Source organism: Apium graveolens, chromosome 10, assembly GCF_009905375.1.
Source record: "Apium graveolens cultivar Ventura chromosome 10, ASM990537v1, whole genome shotgun sequence".
Taxonomy (NCBI): domain Eukaryota; kingdom Viridiplantae; phylum Streptophyta; class Magnoliopsida; order Apiales; family Apiaceae; genus Apium; species Apium graveolens.
The window spans coordinates 77,883,302-77,898,449 of NC_133656.1; the positions used below are offsets into that span (position 1 = coordinate 77,883,302).

The 15,148-nt window shown below is 31.7% G+C and overlaps 2 protein-coding genes across 2 annotated transcripts; both read left to right on the forward strand.

Annotated features, from left to right (window-relative positions):
* The first annotated feature begins 8,258 nt into the window (after window positions 1-8,258).
* On the forward strand, window positions 8,259-10,193 carry LOC141690685 (uncharacterized). The gene is made up of 5 exons (XM_074495461.1): window positions 8,259-8,476; window positions 8,546-8,673; window positions 8,776-9,137; window positions 9,374-9,508; window positions 9,918-10,193. Exons 1-5 carry the CDS (start codon window positions 8,259-8,261, stop codon window positions 10,191-10,193), a joined length of 1,119 nt encoding a protein of 372 aa, XP_074351562.1.
* A 373-nt stretch (window positions 10,194-10,566) lies between these two features.
* LOC141690686 (uncharacterized) lies at window positions 10,567-13,858 on the forward strand. The gene is made up of 6 exons (XM_074495462.1): window positions 10,567-10,732; window positions 10,845-11,068; window positions 11,262-11,940; window positions 13,170-13,312; window positions 13,492-13,591; window positions 13,758-13,858. The coding sequence occupies exons 1-6, from the start codon at window positions 10,567-10,569 to the stop codon at window positions 13,856-13,858; spliced, it is 1,413 nt and encodes a 470-aa protein (XP_074351563.1).
* Window positions 13,859-15,148: the final 1,290 nt, after the last annotated feature.

Genomic DNA, 15,148 nt, shown 5'->3' on the forward strand with positions numbered 1-15,148 from the left:
AATTCGAGAAGTCCACATTGAACCAATCTAGAATTCTTAAATGTACTAATTCGAGAAGTCCTGAAGCTCATTCGTGAAGTAACGAGAGTTAACTTAGGAAGGAATTCCAAATAAAGTAAAAAAATTAGTAAGAAAATTTTAAAATTCATGAATTTAAATTTAAATGAACCTCAGCTAAGTTTTTTGAATTTCCGGAATCCAATGAACAACAACGAATGCTTAGGAATGACGATTTATTTTAATCTGATTGTTTTGTGATCTTGGAATCCCGTTCCCTCCTCTGGGTCAAAAATAAATTTATTTATTCATAAACAAAAATGCTAGAAGCAGGCGAAGGCGAGATCATCTACATAAAACTAAATACAGTACAAATTGGACATGTGTCACTCTCTTATTCAAAATGACACATGTCAAAATCTCCATTAAAATTGCACACATGTCTCTCTTTCCGTAAATATTGTCTTCATTAAAGTGCTTATGTCTTATATTTCCATTATCTATGATAAATATTTAATTATTATTATCTCTCACACCTCCAATAATTCTCTCTTCTACTTATTTCTCACTATCATATTATCTTTTATAATTATATATATATGTTGATTACATATATATAATTATATTTGGTATATAATATAAACCAAACCAAATATACTCATTATATACCGCTTAAAGCAGTGTCTTGTGAGGGTAAGATTTATGCTTATCATGTCCCTACTCCGAAGAGCATGAAAGTTATTTCTGTGAAGACCCCCAGCTTAGTACACAATAAATAAAATTGTGTGTGACCAATATTAACATGCAATGTGAAAATATATATATACACACACACATGCATCAAAATACACATACAAATGATAACAATAATTTTTAAACAAATATAGAATTGGTCACATATAGATGAGCCCATGGAATTATTCACACCAAACTCACTTGAAAATGTATATATTTACCAGTCAAACCACCCCAATATCCAAAAATTCTTGCATCACGAAACCCTTGAATGTAGAACTTATTCGGCATACTAAGCTCTATAGTTTCTTCATCTCCATAAAATTGAAAAATCAAATTTACAAACCCATAGCAAAACTTAGAACGAACTATGAACGATGATAATCACTAAGTAATGAAGATGATAACGACTATGTTTGATCTTCTCCCTAATTAATAACACGGAATATTAATAAAATAACACAAACCTATTGACGACCCATTTTGTTTAGTGGTCACTATTTGTACTGCATAAACAAATTTGAAAATCCAAATACTTTCTTGATTCAAAAACTTGGAATAAGATCTCGTTGATTTAATATAAAATAGAGAAACAAAGAGTGTTGGGGATAGTGTTCGCGGATATGAAATTCACCACCATGGGGGGCGGTTACCCACTAAACACATAGTCTATTGGCAGGGAACATTTATCAATACACAAGAGATGATGGTATTGATGACAAATTGACAATGGTGAATTGGTGTTTCTGAACGTTGATATAGATAAATATATTAGATTAATTTTCAGAAATTAAATTATGTAATTTAATATACCATAAGATATAATTACTATTGCTAATTACAAAATAAATACATAATGCCCGGGAGCTCATCTCGTATATTATTATTGTCATGTTTGAAAAATAATATTAGAATATCTAACACTGTTATCCATATAAATGAATTTGTAATTAGTACATTTGAAACTGCTACTAAACGGAATTTTCAATCTTTACTTTCTTTTTCTAAATTTAAATAGATTTCATTAATAATTTGAAAGAGACTTAATCGAGACAAATCCCAACTGATCTTGCAACCAGGTTGAAAAATAAATAAATGAGCTAAATAATTAGTCTCTTTGTTTCCACATTACTTAACTAACTGAATATAAATATTCTAAAAATTAAAAATGATGATAATGGTTTCCCGACCAATCTAGCCTGCATCTCGCCTGATAATAATAGTTTCACAATTGACCCTCACATTAACGTCATGGATAGTGCAATGTTCAGAGGACTCGGTTGTAAAAACTGAGGTCAGAGGCATCATGTTATGAACAAATATTTTTTGTGAGACGTGAACACATGCGATTTTCACCATCGTTTCAAGCGCACCCCAGCAACCTACCTACCGGACATCAGCTATAGACCTAACGAAAGTATTGTTGATGCGAGATATTCATATTTTCCAATACACCAAAAAATTCATTTTCAACACAACCACCACATCATACAAAGCGAGACACGTCCCATAAGCGAGACAATCAAACACAAAAACAATAACTCAAATAGACGAAAAAACCCAAAATTCAAAGATCTCGAAATGACACCAAATTTTAATATGTTTTTAGACTGTAAATCCAAAAATTGAAATTTATTATAAAGTCTGAGTTCTTACCTTAATAGATCTAAAACCTAAAGTGAAGAATACAAATGAATTTTTCAAGTTTTGTGGAACAAAACTTGATTTTATGAACAAGGGGGAGAAAGGGGAAGAAGATGAAAATATAGATGGGTAAAAGGGTGGAAAATTAGATGGAGCGACTAAGGTTAGAGGAAGATGGGGCGGCTGACTCTCATGAGAGATCGTGTATGCTCCTTTTCAATTTTTACTTTAATTCATTACAAATATTAAAATCCTCTAAAATAGTGAAAGTATATATATATAGAGAGAGATGATCAAATAAAAACAACTCTTAAAATAAAAACTACTCCCTCGGTTCCAATTCTTTTGGCCGAGTTACCATTTTAAGTTGTCCCAAAAAAATGTCTGAGTTGCCATTTATGTATACTATATTCCCATATTGCCCATGTTAAGCATGCATAAGTGTGCAACGATGACCTAAATTTTAATGATGATTTAGTTCCAACTTTACACCTCGTAAGCATAATAATACATTTAAAAGGGTTGCAGGTCACCGTGAATACTCACGATCTATTACATGAAACAGTTTTTTACATTTTCTCTCTTGACTCTCTGTAAAACAAATTTACTCGTATATTTTTGTAAAATTAGTAAAGCATTGAATAAAATTTTCATGATTAAATTATTTTATTATTATCAATGTTAATGATTTTAATTTTATTCTTTTATAACAATGCTATAACAAATATTTTTAAATTATTTTCAATATTAGTTTAGATTAAAATATATAAATTTGAACTTATAATATTACCTAAAATAAGTATAAAAATGATTCAATTATCAATTATAAAGGATTATTTTAATCTCCCTCCATAAACTCGTTATAGCTTCATTTTAATCTCCCTACATAAACTCCCTCAATAAACTAAACTTTGCGGTAGCTTAAAATTTTAGCTTAAATTTTAAACTCTCCACAATGGATTACTTTTGCTCCAAAATCTTATGTTAACATTTAGACTCCCTCCATAAACTAAACTTTACACTAGTTTAAAATTTTAAACTCCCACCATAATGAATTTATTTTGTTCCAAACAATTTAAATTAAAATTTAAACTCCCTCCATGATCTTTAGCTTAAAATTGAAACTCCCTCGAAAGCATTCTTATTTACTAGCCTATAAAAAGGTGACATAATTAACAAGTTTTTCATACGTACAAATATTTATACACTATACTTCAAAATTGTCAATCTTGTTTCTATACAGTACTTATGGAAGAAAATACAACATCAAATGATGATGGATCAACCAGAACCAAACATATGAGTGCAAATCAAAAGAGAATTGTCTTTAATTTCCTCCTACAAAATTTTAAGAATATGAAGGTGAAAAGGGGTTTTAAAAAATTACAGCCAGCAAGTTCCCTATTTCAACACGCACCATTACAAAGTATGGTCACTTGGCAAACAAAACATTACTAATGGAATTATTTTACAAGCAAGTTATTTGGTCATGCCGGAAGAAAAAGAGTGGAAATTGATGTCAACATGGTAAGGAACGTGCATTTTAATTGAAGAACAAACATCCACTCATTATCATGTTCCATTCATCTACCAAAGTTTACTTGCAACATCCCGCACTTTTGGACTATTAATTCTAAAATCGAAATTAAAATACAATATAAACCTTTTAATTTTAAATCATATTTTTCTTTCACAAATTTTATTTGAAATTAATTGATTAAAAATCATGTTCTTTGATTTTAAAGTGCGGTTAATGTGAATATTTGTTTTTTTTTAAAAGTTGAGTAATTGTATTAGTTAAGTCCCTATTTGATCAAAATGTTAATTTTAAGTTATTATCTTATGTTCTATTTAACATATTTTATAATATATATTCTTAAAGTATACTCCTTAATTTACCCATTTTCCAAATGGGTAAATTTTTTTACCCATAACCCATATTAAGTATAAAATCACTAGATCCATGGATATATCCACAAAATTTACCCAATGGGTAAATAAATTTACCCATGACCCATATTAAGTATAAAATCTATATATTCATGGATATATCCATATAAGTTTACCCATTTTTTTACCCATCACAACACTAAACATGGAAATTTTTTGAATTTTAAAATCTAAACATCTTATCTAAGGAAAGATTTACATGATTTTCTCACATCTGTTACAACACTAATTCAATGATAATTATTGATTTCCTTATTCTCTCTCATTCTTTGCAAGCATGACCTAATTTTTTCATAAAATTCTTGATGAAGATTTGATGTGTATCATATTCATCATACAAGTTTACAGAATATGATGTTCATCTGTTAAAACCAGGTTCATGATTTACTGAATATATCCAGATGGATTCTCGAGGAACAAGTACATCATGTATTCATATGGTTTACTTATAATAACATCGTTTTGCAGATATCTAATTTGATCATGATTTTCTTATAGGTTCAAAACGACGTGTTCATGGACGCAATGTTGAAAATGTATTTAAAAATCCATCAGAACCAGAGAATCAAGGTAGTGTCCACTTTAATTCCATTTCTGATTCGTTTATTGAAAGTGATAATGATGTTCATGTATTAATTCAGTTGTCAAATGTCGTACACGTGGGAAGAATGTGTACAAGAATCTCACAAATTCAGCGAACATATATGATACACGTAAGCTTTCTCTATAAAATTTCAGATTGGTTGATGTGTATATACGTTTGACAGACCATGTTATGTAACATACCATGTATCTTCTCCGACTGAGCATATGAGTAATGATAATGTACATTGTTATACATATATTTGATGTGCTTATGTTAATAAAACAGGTCATTCTGTAAGAACTCCATTATCAATTATTGATCAAAGCATAATACCAGAACAGGGTATTGGTCTCATTGTTTATCCGCCTGATTGTTTGCGGAAAATCTGGAAAGCAATAGAATGACATCAGAGTACATCAATGGTATCATTCTTCATCCATTCTGATTGTTATTATACATTTTTTTGTAATGATGTCTTCAGTTTGCATATATGTGCCGTGTTGCTGTTAATAATAAAATAGGTCATTTTATAACAACTCCGCAATCAATGATTGATCAAAGCGTGACACCAGAACAAGGTATTTGTATCATTGTTTATCCGTCTGATTCTTTTTATACGTGCATTTATAATTGTGACTTGAAGTTTCTATTAACTCAGGAATAAGACAGTTTTTGAAAGGTGTTTTGCATAGAAGAGTTGCAGCAAATCTGGAAAGCAATAAAATGACATCAGAATATAATAATGATATCATTCTTTATCCATTCTGATTGGTATTATACATTTTTTGCAATTTTGTCTTCGATCATTTATTATATCTGTTGTGTTGCTGTTAATAATTTAGGCCTAATATATTGTTAAGATCATCAATAGGTAAAATAATGATGGATTTTACCCATTACTACTAATTAACAACTTCATGCATGTACTGTTTCATCTCAGTTTACACATTTAAAACAGCAACCGCAAAGTGTTCTAAAGAGTCCTCTTTCAATATTTGATGAAAATATATCTCCTAATATTTCAGCAGCCTCTAAATCAGGTTAATTTTTAAATAGTTTGATCAACATCTTATTCCAGCCTATTAGGAGATGTTGGTCATGTTTCATGCTTCCATTTATTTTCCATCTTCTATGTAGTGCGAAAAGTAAGAATTTGTTCAAAGAATTTGAACAAACAAGATCTCGGTGTTTTTCGTAACACCTTAGCAGATGGAGAAAACAATAGAATGACACCAAAGCACAACAATGGTATCATTATTACTCCATTCTGAGATGTATCATACCTTTTTATAATTATGCCATCAATTTTCCTATATCTGTTGTGTTTCAGTTAATAATATAGGCCATCCAATGAGAACTCCTCTATCAAGAACTGATGAACGTGTGCCGCCTAATATATCGTTAAGATCATCAAGAGGTAACATTTAGTTGGATTTATTTCACGATTACTATTTTTAACATTTAATTGCCAAAATTTATAGCGGAGACATGCTTCAGGTGGTATTTCATCTCAGAATTGACAGTTAACACAACAGACGCAAAGTGTTCTGCAGACCTCTCTTGCAGAAAATCTTGAAAGCCACATAATTTGTTCAGAAGAACCTAATGGTATAATTCTTGATATATCTCATTTTTCTGATACATCTGTTATAAAATTGCTTTTGAAATTGTGGATTTTGTGGGAATAGTTGCAACAATGAACAATAGATCTATGATGCAGCCTGTTGCGGTAAAAAAATCACAATCGTGTGTGCCGAGTCCTCTATCAAGATTTGATCAAAATATATCTTCTAATATTCCATCAAATTCAAAATCAGGTTAATTTTCATTACTTTCATTAACTTCTTATTTCAGTCTATGTATGAGTGTTTATCAGCGCAGATGCTAAAATATGTTTCCCATCTTCTATGTAGTGCATAAAGTTAGGATTCGTCCAAAGAATTTCAACAAAGAAGATCTCGGTGTATTTCGTAGCACCTTACCAGATTTGAGAAAAATATCGGGATAATGTACATCATCGCCTAATATTCAGTTTTCTTCTGCAACTAATACACAGTCATCAGGTAATTTTTTAAAAAATAAAATGCAATTCTGGATGTATCAGTTGATTACGAAATTATGTCAAATTCTAAAAATTTCAGTATTCTGAAAAATATTTTTTCAGGAATGTATTCCTCTTCTCAGACAGCTGAGCAAAGTAAAAATCAATTTCAACGTATAATATCGCCAAACGTTCCTGTCAAAGGTATCAAATTTTGCGGCTTATTCCTGAATTACAAAACTCTGAAGGATTATTTAAACAATGTGTGATGTTTAATACTCTGTATCTACTAATGTATATCATGCAGAAGATAATAGTAAAAATGCAAACATTCAGAATATTAACAGCAGTGGAAACAGTTCTCTCATATTCTAAATTCCTAAATCCTGTGTGACAACCATTCACAAACAAAAAGGTGTCAAAAAGAAAATTGTTGCTAACAGTGTATCACCAGGTCCTTCGTCGTTCAATACAGCAAATGTAAAGAGTACATTTGAAAAAGGTGAAAGTTCTAGGCAAAAAAAATTAATGAATGAGTTCAACGATGTTGATGACAATGTTACCATCGACAGTGATACAACATGTGGAGGTATTAATTATTTGTTTTCGAATAATTTGTTTAATTATGCAGGACATTAATAATTGTTTTACTGTCTGAAGCATCACATACTTTTGCTCAATGATGATTTTTAAAAATTTACATTTTTTACGACAGACATGGCAAGTGATATTGAGGATATTGATGAAGAATATTTGAGCAATAACTATTCTATGTGGGACGGATACTTGGATCTTGGAGCTCCTGATAAAATCTGTTCGAAGTGTGATGCTGTCATGTGGAATCACGAAAAAAACAATAAGAGTTCTCCTAATAAGCCACCAACATTTTCTCTTTGTTGTAAAAATGGTCAAGTCGTACTGGATAAGGAGAAACAGCCTCCTGAACCTCTGGCTACTCTCCTTACTGGTGGTGTTCATTTTAAGCATTTCAAACAAAACATAAGGTTTTACAACTGCATGTTTACCATGAGTTCTACTGGAGGAAAGATTGACCATTCAATAAATAGAGGTGGTGCGCCATATTGCTTTAAGGTCCAAGGTGTTAATTACCACAATATAGGAAGTCTGGTCCCAACTGACGATAACACTCCAAAGTTTTGTGAGCTTTATATCTATGACACAGAGGACGAAATCAACAACAGGATCAATGCAGTTAATGGTGGCAGTGATGCTGTTAATGAATAAATTGTACAATCTTTGTTGCATATGTTGGATGAGCATAACAGGTTGGTTAAAGGTTTACGTATGGCTCACGAAAGGGTTAGGAAAAATACAGTAGATGAGTTTAAATTGGTTCTGATTTCATCGAGTTCAGCAAGTGGCCGACCAAATCACATTGCTCCATCAAATGAGGTAGCGGGATTGATTGTTACTTCTTCTTATGCAAAAGGCTGTCGAGATACTGTCATTGATTCTAGAGTTGACGGATTACAGAGGATTTCTGAGACCGATCCACGTTTCATGTAACTTCAATATCCATTACTTTTCTCTCACGAAGATATTGGATATTATCGTGAGATCCTATTAAATAGACTTGTGAAGCATTCTAAGATAGACGTAGAATTTACCGAATCTGAAGATCCTGACGAAAAAGGTGCTAGAGAGTATATTACAATGAGAGAGTTTTATAATTATAAACTAATAATACGTCTTTCAGAAGGTACAAATTTGCTATTTAACAGAAGTATAATTTCTCATTCAGCTGTTCAACTTTGTGATAATTAGTTTATATTCGACTCATTTATACCTTTTACTGTAACAGGTTTGGCACCACATCTTGGAGGTCGTTTATGGCAGCAATATGTTGTGGATGCTTTCACCGCAATTGAGCAGTACAGATTGGACTGGATTAGAGACCATCAAATTACTATAAGATCTGATCTCTACCATAATATCAGAGATGCAATGCAAAAGGGAGATAAAAATCCATCCAATATTGGTAAATCAATCATTCTTACTGCTTCATTCACCGGAAGTAAGCGCTATATGACTCAGTATTTTAAAGACTCATTAGAAATATGTCGAACTTTAGGACATCCTTCATTGTTCCTTACTATGACCACTAATACAAAATGGCCCGAAATTCAGCGCATGTTAAAACATATGCCTGGTGTTGGTGTTGCTGTGCACCTGATGTTGTAGCCAGAGTCTTTAAAATGAAGGTTGATCAACTTATAGATTTGATTAAAAAGAAATTTTTTTGGCAGATGTATCGGAGGTATAATTTTTGCTAAATTTTTTTATACTCACACAATTATTCCTAAATTGTTCTATCAAAATGAACTTTTAGTATATATTTTGCCTGGTACTAACCGTTTTTCTATAATATTTCCATAGTGATGCATGTAATTGAATTCCAGAAGCGTGGATTGCCTCACGCTCATATATTAATTTGGTTTCACCCCGACGATAGACCTAAAACAACTGAGCAAATTGATAAAATGGTATTAGCTGAAATTCCCGATCCAGAAATTGATCCAGTTGGATATAATGCCGTGAGCAATTATATGATCCACAGACCATGTGGTTCTTATTATACTAAATCTCCATGCATGGTCAAAGGAAACTGTATAAAGCATTTTCCTAAGCGATATTTTCATTAAGATCCTTAAATTATAAATACTTTACTTTGTTAATACCTCTAGTTTTATTACCAGATTTTTTACAATTTTAAATATGTTTTGTTACAGGTATAATTCTCATACATTTTCTTACGAGTGTGGATTCCCCATATATAAAAGAAGGAGGACTGGAATTACCATTAACAAGAAGGGGGTCAATCTTGATAATCGCCTTGTTGTCCCATTCAATCGCGATCTTTTTTTGCATTTTTAATGTCACATGAATTTGGAGATTTGCAATAATTCAAGATCATTAAAGTACCTTTTCAAATACTGTCTAAAGGGTCATGACACGACAACAATGTGTTTGAGGAAAATACGTACAGGTACTTCTGTAACAATCCCAAAAAAAGCACCAAAAGGTCCAATTGATGAGGTAAAACATTATTTGGATGGGAGATATGTTTGCGCGTCAGAAGTATCTTGGAGGATATTTGCTTTTGACATTCATTCCCGTTGGCCATTGGTAGAGAGGTTACCGATATATTTACCAGGAGAGAAGCATGTTTCGTTTAAGGCTGGAGATGTTTTGGAGGATGTTTGCGACAAGGCAATATAAAAAAAACAAGTTAGAAGCATGGTTTGATGCAAATCAGACTTTCCCAAATGCGAGGAATTATAGTTATTCTGAATTTCCAAATAAATTTACTTGGCATCCTCGACCTGGTATCTGGAAAGAAAGGAAAAGATGAGATGTTATTGGGAGACTCTCTGAAGTGCATTCATCAAGTGATGAACTATTATATCTCCGCATGCTGTTACTTAGGAAGAAAGGTTCCAGGTATTTTGAAGATCTTAAAACTGTTAATGGACACATCCACAAAACATTCAAGGAAGCATGCTCGGCCCTTGGTCTTCCACAAAATGATAACCAATGGCATGAAGCAATTGCCTAGAACTCCCATACATCATTGCCTCCACTGTTACGTGCAATGTTTGTCAATATTTTGGCATATAGTCCTATTTCAGATCCACTTAGACTTTGGGAAGCTAATTGGCAATGTATGTCAGACGATATTCTCATCATCAGGCGACATATGCTTAATGATCCTCATCTATACCTATTAGACGAAGATTTGAAGAATTATGCACTTGCAGGTTTATATCTCATTATCATACTGCCTGAATAATTAACATAATTCTGTTTTAGATATTATATGTAGTATACTTTTAAACTAACATAACACTTCATATATATTTCTGCCCGCAGAAATTGAAAAATTATTTAATGACATCGGGAAAAGTTTGAAGGACTACGCGACAATGCCATTTCCAAGTGAAGTTTATTTTAGCAATGCTGTTATCAGACTACTCCAAGAAGAAACTTCATATGATAAAGAAGAACTAAAAATTTTGCATGAAAAGAATCATGGAATGCTCAACCCTGAACATAAGAACGTTTACGATTCTATCATACAAAATGTTTATAATAAGGTATGTGGTGTTTTCTTTGTATATGGAAGTGGAGGATGCGGGCAAGACATTTCTGTGGTAGACATTATGTTGTCACCTTCGTTCAGAAGGAAAGATTGTGCTTCCGGTTGCCTCATGTGGAATAGCAGCCGTATTGTTTCCTGGTGGTAGAACTGCACATTCAAGATTCCATATTCCTTTGAAACTTGATCAGGACAGTACAACCGGAATCAGACATGGAACCGATATTGCAGAATTAATCCAACAAACTAATTTGATCATTTGGGATGAAGAGCCAATGCAACATCGTCATGCCTTTGAATCTGTTGACCGTTCTTTGAGGGATATAATGTTTGCTATTGACAAAAGGAGAGCAAATAAGCCATTTTGTGGTATCATAGTAGTTTTTGGCGGAGATTATAGGCAGATTTTACCCGTGATTCCAAAGGAATCCAGAGCTGAAGTAGTAGGTTCTACCCTCAATAAATCAAAGATTTGGGAATTTTGCCAAGTATTTTTATTTAAGCAAAATATGCGGCTTCATGCAGGAAATACAGAAATGGAGAACAAGATTATAGCGGATTTCAGTAAATGGCAGCTTTTAATTGGCGATGGTAAAGTTGAGAACTTTAGTCCTGATGCAGACACTGGTGAAATGCTAATAAAGATTCCAGATCAATATGTTGTTCATACCACGCCAAATCCTATAGAAAGTCTTTTTGAAATTACTTACCCGGATTTTCTAAGAAACATGTCTTCACATTCTTATCTAAGATTAAGAGCTATCCTAACACCAACTAATGTTGTGGTGGACAACATCAATAACAGCATTCTTGAGAAAATTCCTGGAACTCTACATACATATCTTAGTCAGGATTCAATTGATGATGCTGGTGATGAAGATAATGAATTCAGATCAGCATTTCCAATAGAGTACTGAACTCATTAAATATGCCTTGCATTTCTAAGCACGAGTTAAACATAAGGTTGTCGTCGTTGTCATGCTTATGAGAAATTTAAACCAAATTATGGGATTGTGTAACGGCACGCAAATGATTGTGACATCCTGCAAGAAGAATAGTATTGAGTGTGAAATATTATGCGGATCCCATGTTGGCTCAAAACATTTGATCCCGAGGATAGAGATGATTCCAACAAATACCAGCTGGCCTTTTGAGTTTAAAAGAATTCAGTTCCCACTCTAGATTTATTATGAAATGACAATTAATAAGAGCCAGGGCCAATCACTTGACACGGTTGGTCTATACCTTCCCAGAGCAGTGTTTTCTCATGGCCATGTCTACGTTGCCATCTCAAGAGTTACAAGACCATAAGGTCTCCACATTCTCATCGACGGTGATGATGGTACCACCACAAATATTACATCAAATGTAGTCTATGAAGAAGTATTTTACAACCTACCGAGCATAAATGATGAGAATATATCAGATTAGTTATTTGTATTGCACATTTACAATCCTGACTACGTTACTCATCATTTTATTATAATTGGTAGTTTGAGAAATTATTTGTTATTAAATTAGAATTACATCAGGTCATATTGGTTATTGATGCTCATATGCGAAGTAAAAGGCAGATTCTCGAATAGTTTTTTATGCATATCAAATTCTCAATATAATTAGATGTGATATGTTTTATATTAATAAGGAGACATTATGATAATCAGAGAAGATTATGGGATAACAACAATATCTATCAGATAACTAACTCATATTTAAATATTTGTTTAATATCACGTTTATGGTACTAATTGATCTTCTATTTTAACACAATCTTTTTTTCCATGCTAATGTTAGTGTAAGCTGTTAAGGATCATCATACAACTCTAATAGATATCTATTGATTGAGATTTTCATGGACTAATTATCAGCCTATCACCTTAACTATAAAGATAGTGTATATCTTTATTAAAAATACAGCCGATTATCTTAAACGCTCCACACATTTAGATTTTTTTTGCTATATACCCAACTCACAAACCAATTTCAGAGTTCATATGGCAGAACATCCAAGTATAATTACAATTCATTACCTCTTTGTTGATATGAATATTTAACATACTCATTTTTTGATAATATCTATTAACTTTTTCATTACTCAGATATGAAGTACCATCATCATTTATCCAATCTGGATGGTAATCATACTGCTTGGACTTTGAAGGTCCGTGTGACAAGAATGTGGGTATCAACTAATCGACAAGGTGTTTTAGTCAGGCACAATCTTATTCTATTGGACTATGAGGTTTGATTGAATAACTATATGACTTATACCACATCTATGATTGTGTTTTCCAGCCTCTATCCTAAGATTTTCTTTTTTTGTAGAATAATCACATAATTGTAATTGTTCCACCAGCTCTTTGGAATTTTTTTGCCTTTATTATTAAACTTGGAACATTGTTATGTATCAGAAATGTTTAGGTTCTTCCAGCTGCTGGGTTTTTGAGGCCTGTACGTTCTGCAAAGTACATCATGTTTCTTCCCATCATTGTGGTGGTGTTGGAACCTGAGGAAATTTTGAGTATACCGTGCCATAAATTTGATTTGGTTCCTCTGACGCTCCTATATAATTCTCTTCATTGTTCTGCTCTCGATGAGCTTTCTATTTATTCCACTTGTATTGCGTATTAATTTTAGAACAAATCGCTTACAATTTGTTATTTTTAACTTTAAGTTTATTGTTGTAGATGTTATTGGAATTGTTGAACTTCTGCAACCTGTACAATCTATTATGACAAGATTTGGTGAAAAGGAAGTGTTACGCTTCACAATTTCAGATGGCGTGTAAGACTCTTCAGTAAATTTTTTGACAATTATAAAAATACTACGTCGTCCTCCAATTTTCATATTTTACGTATTAACACTATTGAACATCCAAAAGTGTTTGACGTTTTATTATATTCATTTTTGGAGGGCCATCCAAGTGTGTTTTAGTGGTTCTTTGCCACCAAATTTTGAATCATTATACCAAGTTACTGAAATTGAACCCAAAATTGTGATTCTAGCATCTGTTAGAGTCTTTATGTATCGAGGTTAATGTCTTATTTTTTATATTAAAAACCTTTAAAATTGTAAGTCTTCTCATAAGTTATAGAATTTCTTTAAGCTCTTAAATAATATATATTTTTCGCTCTTAAAAACAGGAAGAGCGCAGATCAACAATATTCCGTCAACAAAGCTTTTTGTCAATCTTGATTATCCTGATGTCTTTTATTTGAGGCAGAGATAACTAAATATAAATTATATATTTTTGATTTTTACATCATTTTTTTCATATATACACTTATAATTTTTACATACTTTGCAATAAAGGTTGATGGACATTTGACAAATTCAAATTTGACGCTGCAGAACCATTCCCGTCAACGAAGTTTGAAGACATTTTATTTTTACTGCATTTCTATTAAATTGATGAGACATGTCATTTTTCAATTGTTGGAATAATGATAAACTTCCTGATTCAACCGCATTGTCGTATTTCTTTTTAATAAACTTATTTTACCATGCTATGGATTATTTTATAATTTCTGTGTCAAACATAATTCTCTCAGTATTTGTCTTTATTAAATGTTGGAACAATTTTGATCACATTATCTCAACTCAACAGTTTAAATAAATACATTAATTTAATATGTATATTCTAAAGTTCTAAAAAAAGATGTTATAATTCCATTGCAAAAGAATCAAACAGATCCTGTTATAAATATTCATATCATTTTCATATATTATGCATATTTTTAAATGAATTAGAGAAACCGACATAGTTATGAATAAAAATATACAAGTTGATAAAAAAATGGAATTAATAACACTTTGATTGTGATGATTGGATTAATTTAATTGATTAACCTTAATTAACTAATTAACTCAAAATTTAAAATATAATATTCCGTTACATCTAAATTGTACTTATATATTTAAAAATTATATTGAATAGATAGGAAGATAATTGATGATTAATGAGATAATCATTCTGGATTATATTGTTGTCGGTCTTTATTGTACATATTTAAAAAAAAGTATCAATTAGCATCAACTTACCAGATTGAATAAGATAATTGATGAATAATTAGAGAAT